The 22,165-nt window shown below is 39.2% G+C and overlaps 1 protein-coding gene across 1 annotated transcript in view; it reads right to left on the bottom strand.

Moving 5' to 3' along the window:
- Positions 1-6,742: 6,742 nt before the first annotated feature.
- The window catches only part of TES (testis derived transcript (3 LIM domains)), an 18,829-nt gene continuing 3,406 nt past the window's right edge, over positions 6,743-22,165 (bottom strand). The window contains exons 2-6 of the mRNA XM_010004295.1: positions 14,768-15,020; positions 13,230-13,565; positions 8,962-9,177; positions 8,241-8,399; positions 6,743-7,051 (exon numbers count right to left, since the gene is read on the bottom strand). Coding sequence (XP_010002597.1) covers positions 6,860-7,051; positions 8,241-8,399; positions 8,962-9,177; positions 13,230-13,565; positions 14,768-15,020 — 1,156 coding nt within the window. The 3' untranslated portion in view covers positions 6,743-6,859. The remainder of the gene's footprint in view (positions 7,052-8,240; positions 8,400-8,961; positions 9,178-13,229; positions 13,566-14,767; positions 15,021-22,165) is intronic.

The following is a 22,165-nucleotide window of genomic DNA, read 5'->3' as shown; positions in this document are numbered from 1 at the left end:
ATCCTGACAGCCGGTAGCCCTCTGGTACCGGCTCGCGACAGAGTAATAGCCCTTTGCCACCTTAAGTTTCTATCTTTTCATAGTAAGTCAAAATTATTCCAGAGTACCTCCATGATTCAGTATTACGTTCCCTGGCTTATTTCACTTCTTTCTCACTCTACTCATATTCATCCTAAAATATCTCCCCTATACATCCTCCTGTGCAAAATCAATTATCATGCTGTTCTCCACCCCTGCACAGCCTCCTGGATTTAGCGCCCCCTCCTCATCTTACTCCTTTTTTAAAACCTTCAGAACATCTCTTTCAGTTCAAAACTTCTTTTGTCACTGCTGCCCATCTGCCAGGGTGGGTGCAGCCGTGGGCTCAGTGTAGCACAGACGGCATCTGCTGGGTAACCCAGGAACATCCTGTGGCTTCTGCAAACATTCCAGTTGCTGCGAGTGTAAAACTTGACCCACGTAAACAACTCATTCAGGGCAACCAATAAATACTCAATCCTCTATTGTGACACTTTTTTTTTTTTTTTTAACAAATTAAGTCAACAACTATATGAAGTTTGACTAGTTTCTTATAAACTGGGTGCAAAAGTTTCTTACAACAATGCTAGGCTTGGAGCCAAATCTGAACAATGCTGGGCTTAATCTGTAGCAGAAACATCCTCTTATTTGGGTCATTTTTCACTTCTTTGTAAAGGGGAGGCAACGGGGGAAACTGATCTGCTACATTTTGTTGTGTTTGCTCACAGCAGCCACAAACCTCAGCATTGCTGCTCTGATAGTGGCACGGGGAAGCTGGTACTGCCTGAGTGCTTGCCAGAGTGCAAGGTAAAAAGTATCATAGAATCATGACCTCTGAAGATCGAGTCCAACCTCCCTGCTGCAGCAAGAACACCTAGGGCAGATCACACAGGAAGGCACCCAGACAGGTCTTGAAAGTCTCTAGAGAAGGAAACTCCACAGCCTCTCTGGTCAGCCTGTTCCAGTGCTCCATCACCCTCACAGTAAAGAAGTTCTTCCTCATGTTGAGGTGGAACTTCCTGTGTTTTAACTTGGTGCCATTTGCCCTCTATCTATCACAAAGCACCACTGTAAGGAGACTGGCCCATTCTTGACATGCACCCTTCAGATATTTATAGGTATGAATAAGGTCCCCTTTTAGACTTCTTTTGCTATTTAAGCAGTGAACACAGGGTGGCAACCTACAGTCTGAGCCTAGTCCTGGCTCAGATGATTTTGGACTTCTGTTCTCTAAGGCTACTTTATCCGTAACTTTTTAAATAAAGACATTGAAAAAATGGACGTTATTTTCAGTACTTTGAATTCTATCAATTTTTTTCTGGACTGTTTATGGTCTTTATTTCCATTTAACACCTCCTTCTGTGACATCTGTGGCTGTAAATTGAATTTTATTAAGTACTATTCTTAAGCCTTATACTTTATTAATAAACTTGGTTTAGTTATTTGCTGAAGGAGTAAATAAAGACAAACTTAGAAGATCCTGGGCTATGGACTTACGGACTTTTTGGCTTTAGCAGTTTGAAGCAGCAGGCAAGGAGATACAATACCTGAAACTGGATGATCAGTTACTACCTCTTTAGGTGTAGAGAGTCTCCAGCTTTATTCCATTAGCAAGCAGCTATATGTAAGACAAAACCCACTGAATCTAGGACTGCCTGTGACAAAGTAATACAATTTTAAGTGTGTTGCTTAACATTCAAAACCTGGTGTGGGTGGCCTCATGTAGTTTAGGTTGACTGACATTCTTAGTTGCCAGGGCCTATGTCCAACAGCTGGCATGAAGAATGCCTGTCCAGAGGCAACACTAGAGTTTAATGGTTGGAATGATCTCCATGAAGCTGTGAGGAAGAATTTAGAGCTGAAATGCTTTAAGAAAACTTTGAATGCAGACATCTATCTTCTGGAAGCAAACTCTTCACTCATCCAGAGATACAAAAGAGGGTTGACACACCTGTTTCACACAGAAAACTACAAGGAAAAGAGAGAGCCCTCTTGCTAGTTGAACTCTTGCCCCTGTCCTGGACTGCCAGTCTCATCTTTGCCACCCATTGCTAGCTGTACCATCCCATATCCATGCTAAACTTGGCACATGTTGTTGAATCAAATGTTATTATCCTGCCACCCCTACCTCACCAGTTCTTCTGGTAATGGGTGATCTGGAGTTCCCAAGCACCTCAAGTTAGTCCTGAATGTAAGATAATTCTGTGCTAATGACTGTTACTCCAGCAAAGCCAGTTAATTTTGCTTCAAATTGCATCAAATGTTTCATGTAACACCCAATACCCAGAATTCTGCAGGAAAAGGGGAAGTTGCTGTACTGATTGCTCATTAGCATGCATGTTAAGATACAAATCTTGGATTTCCAGAGGTAAAACATACATAAAGTGTTTTCCTTCTAGCATGTGTGTAACTGTAATAGGTTTGAGATACAATCCTAATCTCAATAAAAGTCACAGGTTATTCCTACCACATGTAAAGATGTTATTCAGTCAAAGACACATTTAGTCAGCTTCATTGTTTTAAGTTTTTGCAGACTTTGCTAGCCTGGACTTTACAGACCTGCTGGATAACTCTTCCTTAAATCAAAGGCAATATGGATTCTGACTATATGATGGTAGTAGCAGTCTCAGGAAATCCAAAGCTGTTTCCATATGCTAAGGTGCCCTCCAAAATACCACTGTACATAGAACTGACTCAGCCTTTACCTCTTCCCAAAGGAAATGTTTTCCCTGGAGTTCACATTAAGTGTGTTTTTGTAGCAGTAAATAAAGAAAAACTTTGGTCTTCAAACCATCAGAACTACAACATCACCACATTTTCTTCATCAAGACTGTAAAGACTCCAATGAATAGACTGCTATTGGAAATGACACATACAATTCAGTTTTACTATACGGTTAAAAAAACATAATTGTGCTAAAAATCTGTCATGTGCATAAACATCTGTATGTCCTGAAAAGCATCAGGAGTTAGGCACGCTTAGGGTGTTATAGACTGTCTTTCCTCTCAGGGCATGGAGAAGGCTATGTTGTCACACTTCCAGCATGGGCTTCTTGCGTGTCCGGAGCTCTGTGGTCAACCAACAAGTAATACCAGCCAAGGTTATTGATAGGTTAAGTGGAGCAGGATTTACCAATATTCTCACCTTGTCTGTACATTTTGGGGACTAGGCAAATTTCAAAATTTCACAGTGTTAGAAGCACAAGTGGACCTGGAAATTTTAGGGGTTCTTTGAAAAGGCTGACTACTACTGATATATGGAAAAGTAAAATCAAGTTCCCAGATATGTCAGTGACAGGGTGGTCTGCTTGGTGTTCTCTGCTGCCATGGCTTACGCTGCACCACACTTTCATTTTATCCCCATTGTTAAATTTTTCAACTGTGTAAGACTACTTGCACTTCACAGCCAGTTGCTAAAACCACAACCCTACTCTAAAAGCTCAGACTTTGAGTCATAACAGTATATATTGTCACCTCAGCCACCATAGCAAACAGTACAGAATGTAAAGCTAATACTGGCAGAATGTTATAACTGGAAGGTAAATTTGGCATTCCCTTCTTACAAATGCCAACAGTGAGGTCAAACATGTCTTCTGCTGTAAATCCTTGTCTTCATTTGGTGCTCAACATGTGAAGAGTTAATATCAAATATGTCACTCAGCAGCGGCATGATAAATAGAGCTGGCTAAGTGCCTCTTCAGGCTGTTTCTTGCAGCCAATTAACTATTTCTGAAGAGGATTTTCCCATAATGAGTGCTTATAAAGTTTCTTACCCACAAAGTTCTTCTCTCAAGCGTACTTCAACTTTCGTACTTTGAGTTCAAAATTTCATCTACAAAGTATGTTTTTTTATTACTAAAGCATGCAAAACCTTCCAGCTTCTATTCTTAACCTACTAAGATAAATAGATTCAAAGGGACCTCCACAATAAAACAGCCAAAAATACAAGAGAAAAAAAAACTCAACTGCCAACATTTTGATTATAACTGTCAGAATGAAATTTCCTTAATGCTTCTTTTCAAGCCCCAGTATGTTGACATATCTTTCAGCTAACACCAAAACCATTATCTTCAGGAACATCAACTTCTTTGCTCATTACAAGAGCTGTTTAGCACTCCTAATAATCTCCTGATCTGTTATGTAGTCACTCAGCAGTACCTTTGTCTCCCCTCTTTTATTATCTACACATTATACTTGACGACATGATCCTTTCCAATTACTGGAGACATAGATTAAACTTTGGCTACCCCAAAGAAACACCTACGTGCATCAGGTTCCAGAGAAGAGAGCCAGAAGGGATCAAGCAGACAAGGGAAGATTAAGCTTCTGAAGAGAGCTAGCTAAAGGCAGTAAGCTTCAGAAAAGGCACAGAAAAAAAGGAATCCCAGAAGATCATGGATTGTTGAGCTGTTTGGTTTGACATGGATTTCCTTGGCAATTGTCTTGATGGAATGAGTAAGTCCTGAAGTAGTGCCTGCTCATCCTTTTAAATGAAGGTTATACAATAACGTTTAATAAAGAAAACTGAACTGAACAAGATTCACAGTGAAAGTAAGGCTGCCATCAGCACAAGCAATCACATTAAGGAAAAACCGAGCTATTACCCAGGGTGATGAGGGAGGGGCAAGGAAAGTTGCACAACAGCTTTTCACAAAGAGTTCTTTATAAAGATCAGCTGTGTCTTCTCAAATAGATGCTAGCGAGTGGGTAAGAACAGATGTACTCAAGCCAAGTAAAACCCAGGCAATATTAAGCCATCCTCATAGATAATAATTAAATAAGAACCCATCCCCTGAATGGCATTCTCACAGACAAATGAGCACTTAGACAGAAAAATGGAAATACCTTCTCTTACTGAGGCATCCTGGTTTTTCTTGCTTTAAAACTGCAAATCTTGCAAGAATACAGCTCCATTGGCATAAGCTGAAAGACATACACTTTTTTGTACATCCTGAGAAAAGCTGTACAGGCTTCCAAAACGTGGACCTAAAGTTTACATCTCAATTTAGACAACACACAAAGTATGTATCTCACAGGAATGTCACATTGTTGCAGTACTCAAATAATCAGAGTGCATTTTATTTTCTCAAGACATCAGCTCATCTGTGTGAAGTAAAAACTTCTCGTGCTATGTGTTAAAATATAATTCAAGCCATAATTTATATGAACAAAAAGTAAATTCAAAGTTCAGAAGTTGTGTATTTGTTGCCACAAGACGTATTGTTTTGTACCTGTTTGTACACCAACAGTAAGCACTTTGCAGTAACACAGGCCCTAGGTTGTTTTGGAAAGAATGTCAAAGCTAAAGAGAAGTATAGAAACATTTCCCCTTCTCTTTGTCTCTCCTAAAGGGGATTCAACAGGAAAAGAATTAATAAACAACTCAAGTGAACAACACAAATTCTTATTTGTTACAATACAGTCATCATAACACTTAAAAAAGAGCTGAACATGAGACTTGCATAGATTTAAAAAAAAATATTTTATTTGTTGCTTTTTTAGGCCAAAGACTCTTCATTCTCTGTTTACAGAATCACAGAATCTTAGGGGTTGGAAGGGACCTTGAAAGATCATCTAGTCCAACCCCCCTGCCAGAGCAGGGTCACCTAGAGTACATCACACAGGAACTTGTCCAGGCGGGTTTTGAATGTCTCCAGTGAAGGAGACTCCACAAGCTCTCTGGGCAGCCTGTTCCAGTGCTCTGTCACTCTCACAGTAAATAAGTTTTTTCTGATGTTTACATTTAGCACAAATATAGCTAGCAAGTGTCACTGTAGATCTGTAATTCTTAAGAAAGAGAACTACACATTTGGTTTATCTAGTAAGCAAATCTAATACACAACTGTGATTTTTTTTCCACTCAAATATTGGAAGTCTTTGGGAAGTCTTCTTTGTCCTTTGGCTAAAAACTTAAAAGCCTAAGTACAATCCTTCTGCAGAATTGCATTCTTGGAAATGCATATGGTATTGTGTGCCACATCCCTCCAATAGAAGGCACAATTTATGGAAAGAACATTCATGATAAAAAAGAAGCTAGTTCTGAAAGGACAAAACACCCATTAAATCTGTGCAAGACCTCCTCTTACATTTTCTCCTTTCCCACTCCACACCCTGGAAAAAAAAAATAATTAAAAAAATCTGTAAAGTAACTTCAGCATTCATAAAATGAAAACTTTTCCAGCCATGAACAGTGATTAGAAAGAGAAAAATGAGCCACATTTGCAGAGGTACTTAGCAAACTAGATGTGAGAGTAGTCACTATCCTCAAGAACCCATCTGTCAGCAAGAAGCAAATGATTAACAGACATTGTATGTTTTTAAGCTTCATTCTCCCTGCATACTTGACATTTAGTGAACAAAATGGTATGCAGAGGTAAAGCTGATCATGTTGTATAAAGTGCTTGATGAAAGCAGGGAAACTATAAAAATGATAAATTAGTGAAAACAAAAGTGGGAGAGTTACATTTATAATTAAAAAAAACAAAAATTTGAGCATTTTCACATTTTCTTCTTCCATTAGACAAGATACAGCAAAAAAGATCCTTCATTGTGAAGAGCTCCCTTAATGTGTATATGGTTCATAATACATTTTTTCTTACATTTCTGGGATACAAAGTCATTTGACGCAAGATGCAGGAACAGTATCTGAAAAGAAATATTATTACTACAGCTAAGAAATGAAGATTACAAAGCAAGTTGTAGTAATTAAAAAAAAAAAAATCTTTGGAAAAATACTACTTAATACTTCCAACAACTTTAAATGCCCCGATAAGATATATTTTACAGTAGGAATGCAAGAGCCTTTGGAACGCAGCAATGCTTGGTTCTGTGCACATCTTCTCTTAAGACATCATCTTTTTCTTACATTCCACTGAGCAAAATACCATCCCTTCCACTGGCATGAACTTCTGGCCAATTAGACACTTGCTGCAACAGGAACACAAGAAGCATTCCTGTGTAGCATGCCAGTTGAAGTTGTTGTATGACACACGCTGAACTTCTGGATCTATAGCATTATGGCAGCCTTGGCAGATCTGTTTAGAAACAAAATGACACTTAACTGAAACACAGACACCCTTTCTACAAGTACAATAAAAACTGGAATTCTTAAATGTTTTTGGAGAAGTGAGACAGGTGTTAAAATAAGCCTTTGAAGTAAGTCTGCAGTTTTGAATTTTCCTTTATTTTGAAAGCAGAGTTTCTAAACAAAATGCTGTTGACAACACAAAACAAAATAATAAAATGCCCAGATGAAGTTAGTTGCTGCTGGGATTAAACTTAGACAGTTATGAAGGTTGTGATTTCCCAATGTCCAAATGATTAAAACTTGTCATTCCAAACAGCATAGATCCTCATATACTAGCCCATATATTTGAAGAGGTTAGTTACAAATTTTCCTATGCATTGGCTGCTCTAAAGCTACGCCAACGAATTAAAGGTTACTAGAAAATCTTGGATGTAATTACTCTAAAAATCTGGTTGTCAAAAATATCATTTAGATCTCAAAGAAGTTAATGTTTTAAGGGGAAAAAAAACGCCTTTCCCAAACATTTTTTTTCACACTTACCTTATTAACTGCCAGCTGAAGAGAATAGTTAACACAGATGCACATTCAACAGAATTCCCAACTATTGATAGATATGAATGGACCACAATCTCAGATGATTCTAGAATTCCTAGAATAACTAGGAGTTGAAAGCTACCATTCTTACCTTAACTTTTAGCTTTATGTCATGTCACTCTCTGTTACAACATGTGGTTAGAAATACAAAGAGACAAAGTATTCAGATTGCAGTTGCCAGTACAGGCTTTAAGTAAACAACTGAAGCTGAATCCCACCACTCACAATGAAATATGACTGACACAAACTATGAGCAGCATTACTCATATTCACCTGCTTTACTAGTGTTATTACAAAATCCTGCTTCACCACTGGCCAAGTTAAAGGTATTTTCAGAACAGTCTTTGACCTCACCAGTGGCTTTTTTTCAAGTCTATGAATTGACAAAACACTTGTCTGCTTTTAAGTGAAGTTAGGTTTGTTGTGTGGTTTTTGTTTGTTTTTTTTTTTCAAAAGGGTAAAATTATTATTTACTTGAGCCTAAACTTGCATTCAATCTATACTTTTCAGATACTCCCACACTGGGAGAAACAAAGTGTTTCAAGCTCCACAGATGTACATTCCCTTCCTTCACAGCACCTACACATCTGTAAGGATCTTACCGTAGCGTGGTTCTTCATATAGCAGGGTTTGCAGACTGGATTGTCATTCATCATGACATATATTTCCCCAGCCAAAATGCGATCACAGTCAAAACAGCAGAAGTGTTTCAGATGCCAGTTTTGACCTTCTGCTTGAGTATACTCATTGCTGAATATTAGCTATGAGGAAGACACAAACAAATATTAATATATGCAGCTGAGTAGTATTTCTTTTAATAGAGCTAGCCTTGGGGTGTTTTGTAATTCCCAAGGAACTCTTGGTGGTCCCACTGTTTCAAAGGATTTCAAGAACAGCAAAATAATAAATTTACTTGCTTGACTGTTTTCCAACCCCCTCCGTTTCCCTACTAAGAGCCAAAAGATGCCTAAGACACCCCAGCGGGCTGTTCTGTACACAGAACACACACGAGGTGTGCTTTGGTAAGGCGCTCCCCCTACTGCCCTTCATAAGGAAACAAGTGCGTAATCGGGACTTGTAAGAAGAATTTGCACTTGGACTAAATCCTATGTCCCTGTAGGTCACCCAAAATTCCCCACCGATCTAAAGCAAACTATTGATCTTTCTGAATGTGGAGTGTCCATACCCGTTTCAGGTCACTGCAACCACAATCAGCTAAAATAGGTGAAGGCACATCACGTCCCTGCACTGAAATATTTTACTAAAAACCATACTTCTCAGGGGAGCAAACTTGTGTGTGTAAAGGACTAGGGTACTTCCTACCTCATCGCATCCAGCACAGCGGGGCTTTTCACTATCACAATAATGTCTTCCACAGTACAGGTTACCATTCTTCCAGAAATAGATCATGTCTACTAGAAGTTCACTGCAGATGCAACAGACAAAACAAGCTGGGTGCCACAATTTGTCATATCCAGCATGTTCTGCGTAGACAGCTGGGTCACCTTCTTCCATATTCAGTTTGCAGCGATAGCATGACTGGAAAGACATTACCAAGCTAAATAAGTCTTTGAAGAGGTACATTTATAGCAATTACATATTATTGCCATATGTAATAAATCCCACCTTCCCAGACTGAAATGAAAGCTTTAGTTTACTCCCATGCTCACAGTGGTGCAACATGGTGCCACAGCCTAGGTAAATTAAGCAATTCAAGATGATGTATATTCTACTGACATAGTGCTACTGCTACTTGAATGGATAATTGTATCTTGCCATATTCACATTCTTGCAACTACAATTAAAAAAAAAAAAGAACAGGCAATTAAAATTCATATTATGTTCTGTGAGTCTTATATACTCAAGAATACGGAGAGAATAAGGAGTGTCCGTCAAAGTTAACTGACTGAACTACGACTAGGTCGTGGGAAGATCAAGCTGCATCTGCATTTCTGGTTAGAAAAAAACTTGTGAAATTTTCATAATCATTCTGTTTCAAGCTGTGTTCTAGGGATGCTAGTCACTCATGGCTCTTGTCCAATAGTCTGTAATTAATGATCTTACGACGGGGAGAATGATTGTGGAAAAAGGACCACAAATTTTGTGAACACAGTTATATTACAAATAGTTCCAAAAAGTTCATAGTCAGTCTACTGCCCTATATGTGCTTACAGAAAAAGTTTTGTCATCAAGTCAAAAAACACAGGTGGTTTATGTTACTGGAAGAAAAATTTTAATCTACAGTCTAATCACCAGTTTGGCATTTCCTGCACTCCAGTTGGTCTGTGACTGGGTTGAACATCCTGGGAAGGTTTTCTCCATGATTCACATCACTGGAAGCCTAGCCACAAATAGCCTCAGTTTTTAATATTTTGTGTGTGTATAAATATAATTTTATTTTTTGTCAAGTGTCTCAGCTGTAAGTCATATTGATCAAATCCCATACTTGCTTCAGAGAATCACTTTCAAAATATACATAGAAAGACAGCAAAAAAGGAAGGAAGAAGAGCTTGGAACAGAATGAAAGAGGTACTATAAATATATAGGTATATGAAGATTTTGACTCTTCTTTCTACTTTAGATCTCATACTCCAAGAGGAGTCAGTTGCAAGGTTTAGTAGTTGTATGGACCGTGTATAGACCCAATGCAGGACAATTTGTTTACCTACCATTTGCAACATCCCCACACTAAGTGGTTAAAAGGTGCATAAAGAGATTTGCTCCTTTTTAAGATGAAAATATGCAGAATATAAATTTTTCTGTATTTCAGGTTTTAATGGTGATTTTTAAAAAAAACCACAGAGGTAATTACTATAGGTATATTTACATTAATAGTGGAGAACTGGTTTTATATTATTTTTTGAGATCAGATTTAGAAGACTTGCAATCTACTCCTATAATAAAAATTTTTAAAGAGATTCTATTTAGCACAGTTACAGGAATACATGCTTTCAGACTCACTCTGAAAGACAATGTACAAGAAAATTTGGAGAACAAAGATGCAGAACTAATGGATAGAAAAAAATGTAGGCAAGGATGGCAGTTGTTATCTGCAAGGTGTTTAAGAGCTCTTCTCTGTATTAGTTTATTTTGAATTGTTAAGAAAAAAAAAAGAAGTTGAGATAATGCTACAGCATATAGATGAGACAGTCATACTGCAGAGATCAGACAAAAAAAAATAAATCAGTAACTAAATCCTGATTATTTAGCCCAGGGTAAACTCAGTACCTAACACAATAGATAAACAGCTCAATTGTTTACTTGTACTATCAAACACTTCTAAGTCTCTTTCTAAATCACTGTGCACAGCGATGAGATACACCTGGCCTAAATCATAGAATCATAGAATCTTAGGGGTTGGAAGGGACCTTGAAAGATCATCTAGTCCACCCCCCCTGCCAGAGCAGGGTCACCTAGATTACATCACACAGGAACGCATCCAGGTGGGTTTTGAATGTCTCCAGTGAAGGAGACTCCACAACCTCTCTGGGCAGCCTGTTCCAGTGCTCTGTCACTCTCACAGTAAAAAAATTTTTTCGGATATTCACCTTGATCCTCCTATGCCCCAATTTACACCCATTACCCCTTGTCCTATCACTGGTCATCACTGAGAAAAGCCTACCTCCGTCCCCCTGACACTCACCCCTTACATATTTGTAAACATTGATGAGGTCACCCCTCAGTCTCCTTTTCTCCAAGCTAAAGAGACCCAGCTCCCTCAGCCTTTCCTCATAAGGGAGATGTTCCACTCCCTTCATCATCTTTGTAGCTCTGCGCTGGACTCTTTCGAGCAGTTCCCTGTCCTTCTTGAACTGAGGGGCCCAGAACTGGACACAATACTCCAGATGCGGCCTCACCAATGCAGAATAGAGGGGGAGGAGAACCTCTCTTGACTGACTAACCACACCCTTTCTAATGCACCCCAGGATGCCATTGGCCTTCTTGGCCACAAGGGCACATTGCTGGCTCATGGTCATCCTTCTGTCTACCAGGACCCCCAGGTCTCTTTCACCTACACTACTCTCCAGCAGGTCAGCCCCCAACCTGTACTGGGACATGGTGTTGTTCTTCCCCAAATGCAAAACTCTACACTTCCCCTTGTTGAATTTCATCATGTTTCTCCCCGCCCACCTCTCCAGCCTAAATAGTAGGATGTATACTCAGGTGCTCATGTAAGAAAACTTTGGAAGCGATTAATAGGTGAAACATAAAAACAAAGCTTTTTTTGACAAAATTACTCAAGAGGACAGAGTGCCTCCTGCCCTTGACTTGATGTAGCCCAAGCCAGTTGGCCAGCAGGATACAATGCAAGGTGTGTATTTCTGTAGGTCTTTCTCAAAGAGGTATGTGAGGAATTGCTGTGGTGAAACTGAAGTAACACAGGAGAGGATGAGTTAAGACAAAATGACAGCAACCTAATCAAGCCATGATAAAAGAACTTCTTAGTATCTTAGAATCTCAACAAGATAATGGCTAAAACACCTGAATAGTAATTTTAGAAAGCAGCTACAGGTAACCAAATGGCACAACATATGACTAAGGTAAGTGGGCATGTTCAAAGCTAAAACTTTAGTTTTAATTTTATATTCTGTATGAATGACACCAAAAGTAATATATCATGTCAGTTTAAAAATCAAACAACAAAAGCATACAAAAAAGCACACCACATCCCTCAATAACACTGAAAGCCATATTCTAAAACCATGTTAACAAACTTATCTCCATCTAGAACTTGTATATTAATTTTCTGTAAGTAACCTGGAGACAAATAATTTTTGGGATTCATACATATAATACCAACACCTCTAGAAATGAAGTTACAGGAGCTTTTGCTTCCTTCATTAATCTAATTACTTCAGTACTCCTACCCCTATTTTGCATTCATAAATTGGTAGCAGAGGCATGCACAACAGAAGCTGGCAAGTTACATCAGAATTACGTTATTTAAGCTATATTTTTAGAAATCTCAATGAAAACTGAGTAATTTTACATACCTTCTTTTTTGTTGAGCTATTATAAGGCAGAAATCAGATAACAGAGAAAAAACCCATAAACTAATCAAAGAAAAAAACAGATCTGAATATAAAAACAAGGCTAATAAAAACAGCCCCTACATGGTCTGGCTGGTTGGACATGGGAAGGAAAGGTATTATTTTAAAATTAAATGAAACCAAGAAATAGTAAACACTGTTTTTCAAGTGGGCAATTTTGGTGCTCTTCCAATAAAGAGAAGAAAATAGGCTTCTAAAATTAAACTCAGCTCTTCAAGAGGATTACAGTGCAGCAGTTAGTCCATAAGACTATAGAAGTTTCTTTACTGTTATTCTGTGAAAGCCACCCTGCTATACTGTATCTCCAAGCAATGAGGACTAAAAGGTCATCTAGGAAGTTATTTCCTGCAATGCACTAAATGCTGTCAGAAACCAGGGTTCTATGCAGGCTTCCACAATATTCTGCAGTTCCCCTTCTTTCTTTCCCTCCCCAGAGTTTAGCTATTGCAAGATAACAAAAAAATTTAACTGAGTTAAACAACACAGAGCACTCAGATGGTATTATACCTTTTTGTTTTATCCTTCCTTTCTTATACTTACATACTGAGATGCCTTCTGATCTGGGGACTTTTTCTCCATCACTCCTACAGCAGCTGAGGTGCCTCTGTCACCATTGCTCACGTTATTCTTGTCAGCAGCTCTTGTTTCCAGCTCACCAGGGAGCTTGACATCTCCTACACCAAGTGCCTCTTTTTTGTACTTCTTGACAAATTGTTCCATCTGCTTAACTTCGCTGGGGGAGAGCTCGTGGCATTTTGAAGGATCCTGATCATGAGCAGGCAGCTGCTTAGCCAACTGCTTCTTCCTGTACTGTGCGCCTTCCGAGCCAGCAACAGGCTGCTTCTCCTTTGGTAGCATCTGCATATACTGTCTAGCCTGAACCAGAAGGAATTAGACATCAGATGCCACTTCGATCACAGACCCATCCCTTTAAGCAAACATGCGACTAAAACAATCTCTATTGTTGTTAGCGACAGTCAAATTTGTCAAAACCAAGGTTCTTTCCATAAACAGTAAGCTCCTGAAATGCAGTAAATGGAGATAAAATACAACAGATACATTTATCAGCTTCTTCCCAGAGTAAGAGACAGGCTTCCTTTTAAGCCTTTTACAGCATTCAGAACATAGTCATTGCTTCTGAGAGTAAGCAATAATTTACATTTACCCAGCATGTTGTCTTTTCGAAGTTAAAGCTACTGATCATCAATATAGCTTTAAAAAGTAGAAGCTGAAATAGTCTCCCTGAGGCACACAGCCCATTGAAAAACAAAAGGAGCTGCATAAAGAAAAAAGAGCTCTAGTTTTAATAAAGCAAGGACAAGCCTGAATACCAGTGGTAACTGAATGTTAAGTAACATTTGATTTAGATGCACAAGGTTTGATTAAGTCACTGAAAAAGCATATTTTGAGAGGGAAGTCAGAGACAGCATGATTATGGCATGGATCACACAACGCTGCAGTACAGTAAATTAGCAATCAGCGTTTGAAAAGGGAAGCAAAGTCCTCAGAAGGCTAACATCTGATCTACTTCAGCTGAAAACAAACTTGAAGAGAGTTTTCTTTCAGATGTCAACACTGACCTTATTCTTACCATATACAGTAAAAGCTATATGCAAGACGGACTGCTCCCCTTAACTTAAAAACAATTACATAAATTGTTGTGGGATTGGTTGTTTTTTTGTTGTCTTTTTTTTCCTTTGTTGTTGATATTTGGTGTTTTTTTGTTTGTTTGTTGTTTTTTTTTTGGGGGGGTGGGTTTGCTTTTAAGGCCGTACTCCATGAAAATGTCTTTAAGTTCACTAAAAAAAGGCAGGTTAGAGAAGCTGAACTGCAGGGACTTTGCATATAACATTTAATCTATTAAAACCACCTCATCTCTGCAGTTCTAAAGAAGTTCCATAGACAAACGTGTATCTGCAAGATGACATAAGCAAGACTTATTAAACGGGCACCATATTTTCAATTTTGAGAAGGAAAAAAAGAAGACTATATGAGGCAAATTTATCCTTCTGGTAAGCTCTACTTTACCTCTCATCAATTTTCACCTTGAACATGAAAAAATAGTGATACAAACTTACAAGTGTCTGATTCTGAACAGGAGGAGCCCACTCATATGTGACAGTATTGATGCATATGTTCTTCTTGGCTGGCACTGGATTAGTCAGTATCATTACGTTGCGTTTATACATGGGAATGCCATCATTCTTCAGCTTTGCAATAAGGGTTGTGTATTTTGTATCTTCAAAGAGTTTCCCCACTTTCCGATCTTCCTCGTTGCTTGTGGGGATATCATGCTCTTCCAGGCCACATTTGCAGTTGCGGCATATTTTTCTGCAATTTATGGAAACAGCAACAAATTTACAGTCTCAGCTGAAAATTAGACCTCACACCAGCTGCATGCATAACATCAGCACTGGGAACCCAAACCCTTGTTTTCAGTGCTTTCATTAGCAAATATACAAGCTATTCTGCAATATGTCAAACACAACTTGAGAATACTCTTTATTTCTCCTGTTATATTATTTACATTTGATGTTGACAGGGATTGTCATCACATAGGTAAGTAAACAACACTAATGCATTTTGAATATGAAGATATATAATTCCTTAAGTTACATCTCAGTACCTATCACACACCTAGATGTCCATTATCACCCATCTAACAGATTTATTACAAGTTAACTTAAATGCATCAACATGATTGCCCCAGCAATCTTTTATTTGGGCTTTTAGTTTTTCAGGTTGTCTTTATACAGTCAAAATTACAGACACTGTTATTTTCTTCATATGCATTTCACTGGATGCATGATATTTGGTTATCACAGGGTTGCTATCAAGTGGAAACATGTATTTCCTAGAAAGGAAAAAAATGCATACAGACCTATATACACTGCAATTGCACCAAGTTCTGCCCAAAGTTCAGCATTTAGTAGATGAAAGTGAAAGGCTTATATGGACAAAGCCTTTCAAACAGCTCTGAACCAAGTCAGAGGTACTCTGACACACTGTACAGAGAATTTTTACAGATAACATCCTTAAAAGGTAGAAGGCTTTACCTTCTTAGATATAAATGGTACCCTTTAATATACAACACATTTGAACTCCTTTGATTAAGGGCTATTAGATAGCAATTTATTACCTTAAGGATAACTAAACAATTCCCATATAATAAACAGAGACGCTTTTACTATTTATTAAGGGCTTTTCCCAGAGCTTCAGTTCAAAGCAGTCTGCCAAAGTCCACAGAAATTAGTAAAGTTGGATGTTAACTAAAGGCTTCTATTATGGCCTAAGAAAACAGATCAACCTTCTGGATCGCTAGAGTTTGAAGAGCAATGAGTAATATTTTAGCCCATTATTTTTACTGCACATAGCAAATAGCATAAATTTACTACCTTTAAATTCCTTTCAGCTCTGCTTGTCAAAATCCATAGAACTCTAAACATTGTTCTGCATCTTCGTTTCTAAAGTCTTGAAGGCAAGATACATAGATGCAGATACCTGACAAGAACACGCCACGACTACAGCAGGCCCATTAGGGAACAGGAAAGGATGGAATAAGGAGGACCTCAGTATAACTGGTCATATGAAATGACGCACAGGCAGCCCAAAAGTTATGCACTACATACACACACCAGTTAATTATATGGGATGTGAGATTATCATTTCAGTGTGTGATGGATGCTGTCCTGGTCATGCAATTGTACAGTAATCATAAGTTATGGTAACCTAAGTTATGAAGCCCACTTCAAATAAAAATAGCTAACTCTGCAATAGAAATGAGCCACTCCACTCTAAAAATAACAAGCAAAAGAAGAGTGTTAAGCAGAACAGACTCTGCTTTGCAACACATAAAAACTTAAAGAGATCAATAACTTAAATCTAGGCTGACAGCTCGCATGATTTCCAACTCATTTCCACAACATGAAGGATGCACAGAATTTCAGAGCTGACACTTAGATATCTAGAAAACACTAAGCACTTTGCAAACTCCCAGCTTACTAAAAAACGCAAGCATGAACTAGCATTGTCATTTGGCCTAAATTTTGCAACATAAAATTTTGCAAGTTCTTCAGTATTATGTATATATAAATCCTTAGCTAAAACTTAGAGACTACTTAATATATTAATAAAGCAATTTTAAGGTGTGCATATGATATCTTATTACCAACTCTCAATCATTTATTCTTTGACATCTAATACTAGCTGACAGAAACAGTCCTTACCTTTTGCAGATTTAGTTCATTATTACATCATGACCATCACACAGTTATGTGCCTCACAGCGCACATGCATTTTGAATTCAAGCAGTTATTTATTTGAACAATAGCTTATCAGATATTTTCTTCACTTTTTCAATCTTTAGCAATTGTAAGCCCCAGTTTTAGTCTTGCCTCTTTACAGAATATGACCTAATAACATTGGTGACTGAACAATCTCAGGTAACTTGCACAGACTCATGAAAGTGAAGTCTAGCCTTGCTTTCCAGAACTGCTCTGATTGCAAAGCAGAGCTCACTAAGAACAATTCACATTGTTGTACTGCCTGTGTGGTCACAACAGCAGTATGACGGTTTGTGCAGGTCTCTTCACTCTGTACAGCAGCCAGCTACAGTGAAGCAGCATTGACAGCCTGCAGAGACCAAAACATCCCCAACAAGCTGTGGTGGAATTCTTCCCCAGAGACTTTCACACATGCTGGAAAAGCCCTGAGGGCACCTTATTTTTGCCTACTCTATGTCATGAAGTTGCATGTTTATTTTCTAGTAGCATTCTGAGAATGCAGAACAGCTGTTTCCATTTCCACCTTGAAGGCTTTACATGTTTTACTAATTCCAGTGTCCTTGAGAGATTTTCTGTTGTCCTGATAAATAGATGAACAGACACTTGCAAAGGGTGAAAGCATGCAACTTGTCCTGAGGTCCTTCCTGGGTCCCACTCTGGAAACCAGCATAGAACTACTGTGCTTTAAACTTGCATTGGAAAGAATGAGATACTCACTTATCTCCCCCCATCCAAGTTTACTTAAATCAAGAATTTGACCATATACATTTCAGTCTATTGTTATCTCCCTGCTCTTTCAAGATTAAGTGAATGACTCTTTGCCTACATGGAGTTAGCAAAAAGCTGTTACAGGGGCTACATTACAAAGTCACAAGAGTAGTGAACTTGGCATTAGAGCCTGTGGATAACTAAGTCTCCAAATGAAGAAGAAAACAACCCAGAAAGAATGTGGAGAATGCTGAGTCACAACTGATGTCAGCCTATCTCAGTAAATGGAAGGAAAATCCCCAAGGCTGTTATCATTTCCCCTGCTCCCCAAGGCTTCCCTGGATCTCAGCCACATGAAGGTGTCTGTACACTGCCAACATTAATTTGCCACGTTAGAGTCCTGTTCATTACTCACTGTCCCTTCTGCAGAAGGGATATAGCCAATTAATTCTACTTAGAATAGATCAGTTGGTCATTTCTTTTACTGTGATAGACATTTTACTGAAGTGACCCTGTTTCATTACCTCAAATTTGCACTTCACAAGTACGTCTGATTAACTTGATGCTTAATTTTTATTTTGGGTATTAAAGCAAACACTTCATATGTGCCAGGAAAACCATTTACTATTATATACACATATGGAGACATACATATAAATATATATAAAACCACACGTATAGGCTTAACTTTATCTCCCTTGGCTCTATCAAGATTACAGGAAGCAAGAATTTCTTGTTCTCTGCATTGTAAAAAAGATTTTTCCTTCAACTTGAGGACATCCAGCAAGATCCCTACTGAAAGAGGTACTGAAAGGGACTCCTGCTTGTGTGCTCACAGCTCTCATGACTTCAGCAAAGGAGACAAATATTCCTCTAGTCAAATATCATCAGCTTGGGATGCTTTTCCCATTCAAAACATCGAAGATAGGGATGAAGTGTCAAAATCTGTGGAATTAAAAGTTTGCATATCACTGTAACAGACAGCTTTAGTAGATTGTGTCTTGCTTCCAGGTCACAGGTGGGTAGAAAGAGGAAGAAAGGTGGTAAGCCGATTCCATTCTCTTTCCGAGGCTGGTGAATTCCTGTGCCCTAGATTTCTACTGACAACAAGGACCAAAGACTTCCAGTTCCTTCTGCAAAACCAAGCATCATCAATTCTCCTACTTTTCTATGTGTTGGTGTATGGAGAAGAATAATAATATGGAACCTGACTCTTCCTGCACTGATTTCCTACATTGGCTCCTAGTGACAGAAGGAGGCAGCTGCAAACACATGGGAGCCCTCAACAAATTTCTGGAAAGTCATGAGCCTTATGTCCTCCACTCAGAAAGACTAATCTCTCCTCATGATTCTTTCTGCTGTGTTTCCTTGCTATCAATACAGCTATAGTAATTCCAAATTCTTTGAACTGTCTCTCATTACTTGCCTGGCAGCCTTACTATCAGAAAATGTTAAAGCCAACTTAAAGCTTTCTCTGCCTTCTAGGGACTGTAGCTGTGTGGAGAAGCCAGATGCTGAAAACAGTTGTTCCAAAGCTTAAGATCCCTATCTGCAGAAGCTTTTAAATATCTTGGCAAGCTGCACTGCTGACAGTTACCACTTTCCGATATGTGTATGTGATCAAGATAAGTCAGAACCTTCCCTCCTCCTTTTAGCAACTTCTGACTCCTGTCCTACATTTCCCTCTAGTGGGAAACACATTCCCTTCAAGCAACCATTTAGCTTAGTAGTGAGTAGCAGTCTCTTAACAACCAGCCTGCCCTGCTAATTTTGCAGAGGCAGTTTTGTAGTCTGAAAGAAGTTTAACACCTGAACTGAGAAGATTCTACCCACTCGTGCTACATTTGGATGGAAGTATGATTCTGAGGACAATTTTAAAAGCAAAAACTATTAACACACTCAGATAAAGTAGGCAATTATTCACTTTTCAAGTGCCATTGTAAACTGTAGCTGTCATTGTACTCATGTGGCATTCAGCTCACCACACTGAGGCTTTCATAACTTCAAAATTTAGGGACAAATTTACTAAGGCCGTTGTTTACCACCATTTCTGTGATAGCCTAAATTACTAGTTTTGCATCAATATAACCATCCCACAAACTGTGCCAACAATTACAGAACAGAGTGCTTAAAGAGCATGTGCCAACCTAGAAGAAGTATTTTCCAAATGCTGCCAGTATAGAGAAGAATGGTGTAGAAGCTCTGTGTAAAACCCCGCTATCGTGCAGGCATACTTGAATTTTTTCATGCACTTTCCTGTATGACTCCCTAAAGGCAGAATTGAGGCTGCTGTGCAGAAACACAGAGAAATTACAGGCAGCTCTTTGAGGTACACCAGAGTCTTCAGGTATCAGGGCAGGGAACAAGGACTATGTGTTTTGCTGAAGCTCCTCAGCTTCACCCAGGAGAGGGCAGTGTCACCCTTACCCAGACTACAGCAAGGAGCACAGCCAGCCCACGCGGCAAACTCGGCTGCTGCCTCCCTCATTGTAGTGGGTCCAGCTGGCATGCAGGTACCTCTTTTCACAGTGCCCGTATGGTGCTGTGCCTTGGATTTGTGGCTAAGTCAGTGTTGATAGCACCTGCTGTTGCTGAACAGTGCTCGCACAGTGTCAGGGCTTTCACTTTTTTGAGCTCTATCCACACCTCAGCAAATAGATTTGGGGCAGACAAGAAGTGAAGGGGGCACAGATGACTCAAACTGGCCACAGGAATACTCCATACTATGTAATGTAATGCTCAGCAATAAGATGGGGTAGAGGATGAAGAAGGCAGGGTTTCTAACTTCCAAAGCATCCACTGCCTGGAGACTGGGTGTGGATCAGTCTGCTGATGATATGTGGTAAGTGACTGCCCTTGCATCAGCTGTTTTTTTGTCTCCTCTCTCCTTCATCTGTTAAACTGACTTCATTTCAACCCATGACTCTCCTCACTTCTTTTTCTCTCTCCCACCCCTCTGTGAGGGGACAGGGAGTGAGCAGCTGGTGCTTGGCTGCTGGCTGGGGTCAATCCACCAGGTATTCTTCCCAACTTGTAACAGTTTCTCCAACTACAATCCCTGCTCTAACACCTATCTGCTAGAGAAAAGTAATAGTGAAATTAGTGGTTAAACTTAAACTGCTCCTGATCATTCATGTTATAAAGACTATATTCTATGCACTTCTGCTACAGTTTGCTTCTACCTAGAACAGTTTCAGATTTTAAGCCTAACATGACTAAGTGAACAGATACTGGGGATCCACTCCTTTCTGTTCAAGTGTTGAACTTGTAAAATCTCTGTATCATGCAAAGCATATTAAAATTTTTTTCTTTGAAAACTGTTTACACATGAATGATGTCAGACTTCAGATTTACACTTTTCCTGTCCCCAGTAGCAGATCCACTGGAGAAACTGCTATTTTCTAAACCATTATTGAATTGCCTCAACAGGTAAATTTTCAACTATTTCAAAAGTACATGCCACATTTGTCTGCCACCTAGAAGATGCTTCTCAGAATACTTCCAGCCACCTTATTTATCTGGTCCAGCCTACATCAATTAGATTGCCAAATTAAACCTTAATCTTAACTAAAGCACCACTGTTTTCATGTCTTTTTCTTTCTTGCTACTTAATCCACTGCTGTCTACAGGCTGTCTAGGACAAAAAGTGCTCTGATGAGCTATGCATTAAGGACCTTACACAAGGAGCCCCAACCACAATAGAGTAGTAACATGTGTATAAAGAAAAACATGCAGACTAATCTTCAAATACACACACAAAAGCAGACACATTCTACCTTGGTAAACAGGCTACGATGTGGCTAAATAAGCATTTTATATCTTTTTACTCCAAATTTTTCCTTGTTGAAGACTATGCTAGGAATTATAAGGTCCCTTAATAATAGGAATTAAGAAAAAGAGGACAAAAGCAACTAGTTGAGAAAAAGTTTACTGGTCTAGTTTTTTTTTTTTTCCTTCACTTGTCACTTCCCCACTTGGATAAACACCATTTACACCCCCTCCGAATTTTATTCTGTTTCATCAAATTGTCTACAGATGCTCTATTTTTCTATTATCTCTACACAAGTCCTCTCTGCAACAGAGTGCATACTAAAATAAGTCTTTCCATAAATTAATGATTTATTCTACCTGTGAAGGACCAGGTATTTCCTTACACGAACATGAAACGTCCTTTGAGTCAGCCGACAAAACTGACTTAAAACGGCGTCTCCACACAGCGCTGAACCCCCTCTGTGTGTGTGTGTGGGGTGGGGGGGGGCACCTGCTGCGGGGGAGGAGCCGTGGCCGGAAGCAGGGGCGGGACTAGGTCCCGTCTGATTGGCTCAAAAGCCCGGAAATACAAAACCGGCCAATCGGGAGTGCCGAAAACCCCATGAGAGAGGCAGCGCGGCCCGCCCCTCTCTTTTCTCGTTCTCTCCTCGTGTTCGGGGCGGTCCTCTCCCCACACTGCCTGCTGCCGCCATTTTGCTGCCGTGCGCGGCCGCC

The sequence above is a fragment of the Chaetura pelagica genome, unplaced genomic scaffold (assembly GCF_000747805.2).
Source record: "Chaetura pelagica isolate M959 unplaced genomic scaffold, ChaPel_1.0 scaffold68, whole genome shotgun sequence".
NCBI lineage: Eukaryota > Metazoa > Chordata > Aves > Apodiformes > Apodidae > Chaetura > Chaetura pelagica.
The sequence above is the reverse complement of the archived record's forward strand: the minus strand, read 5'-3'. Positions and strand labels throughout refer to the sequence as shown.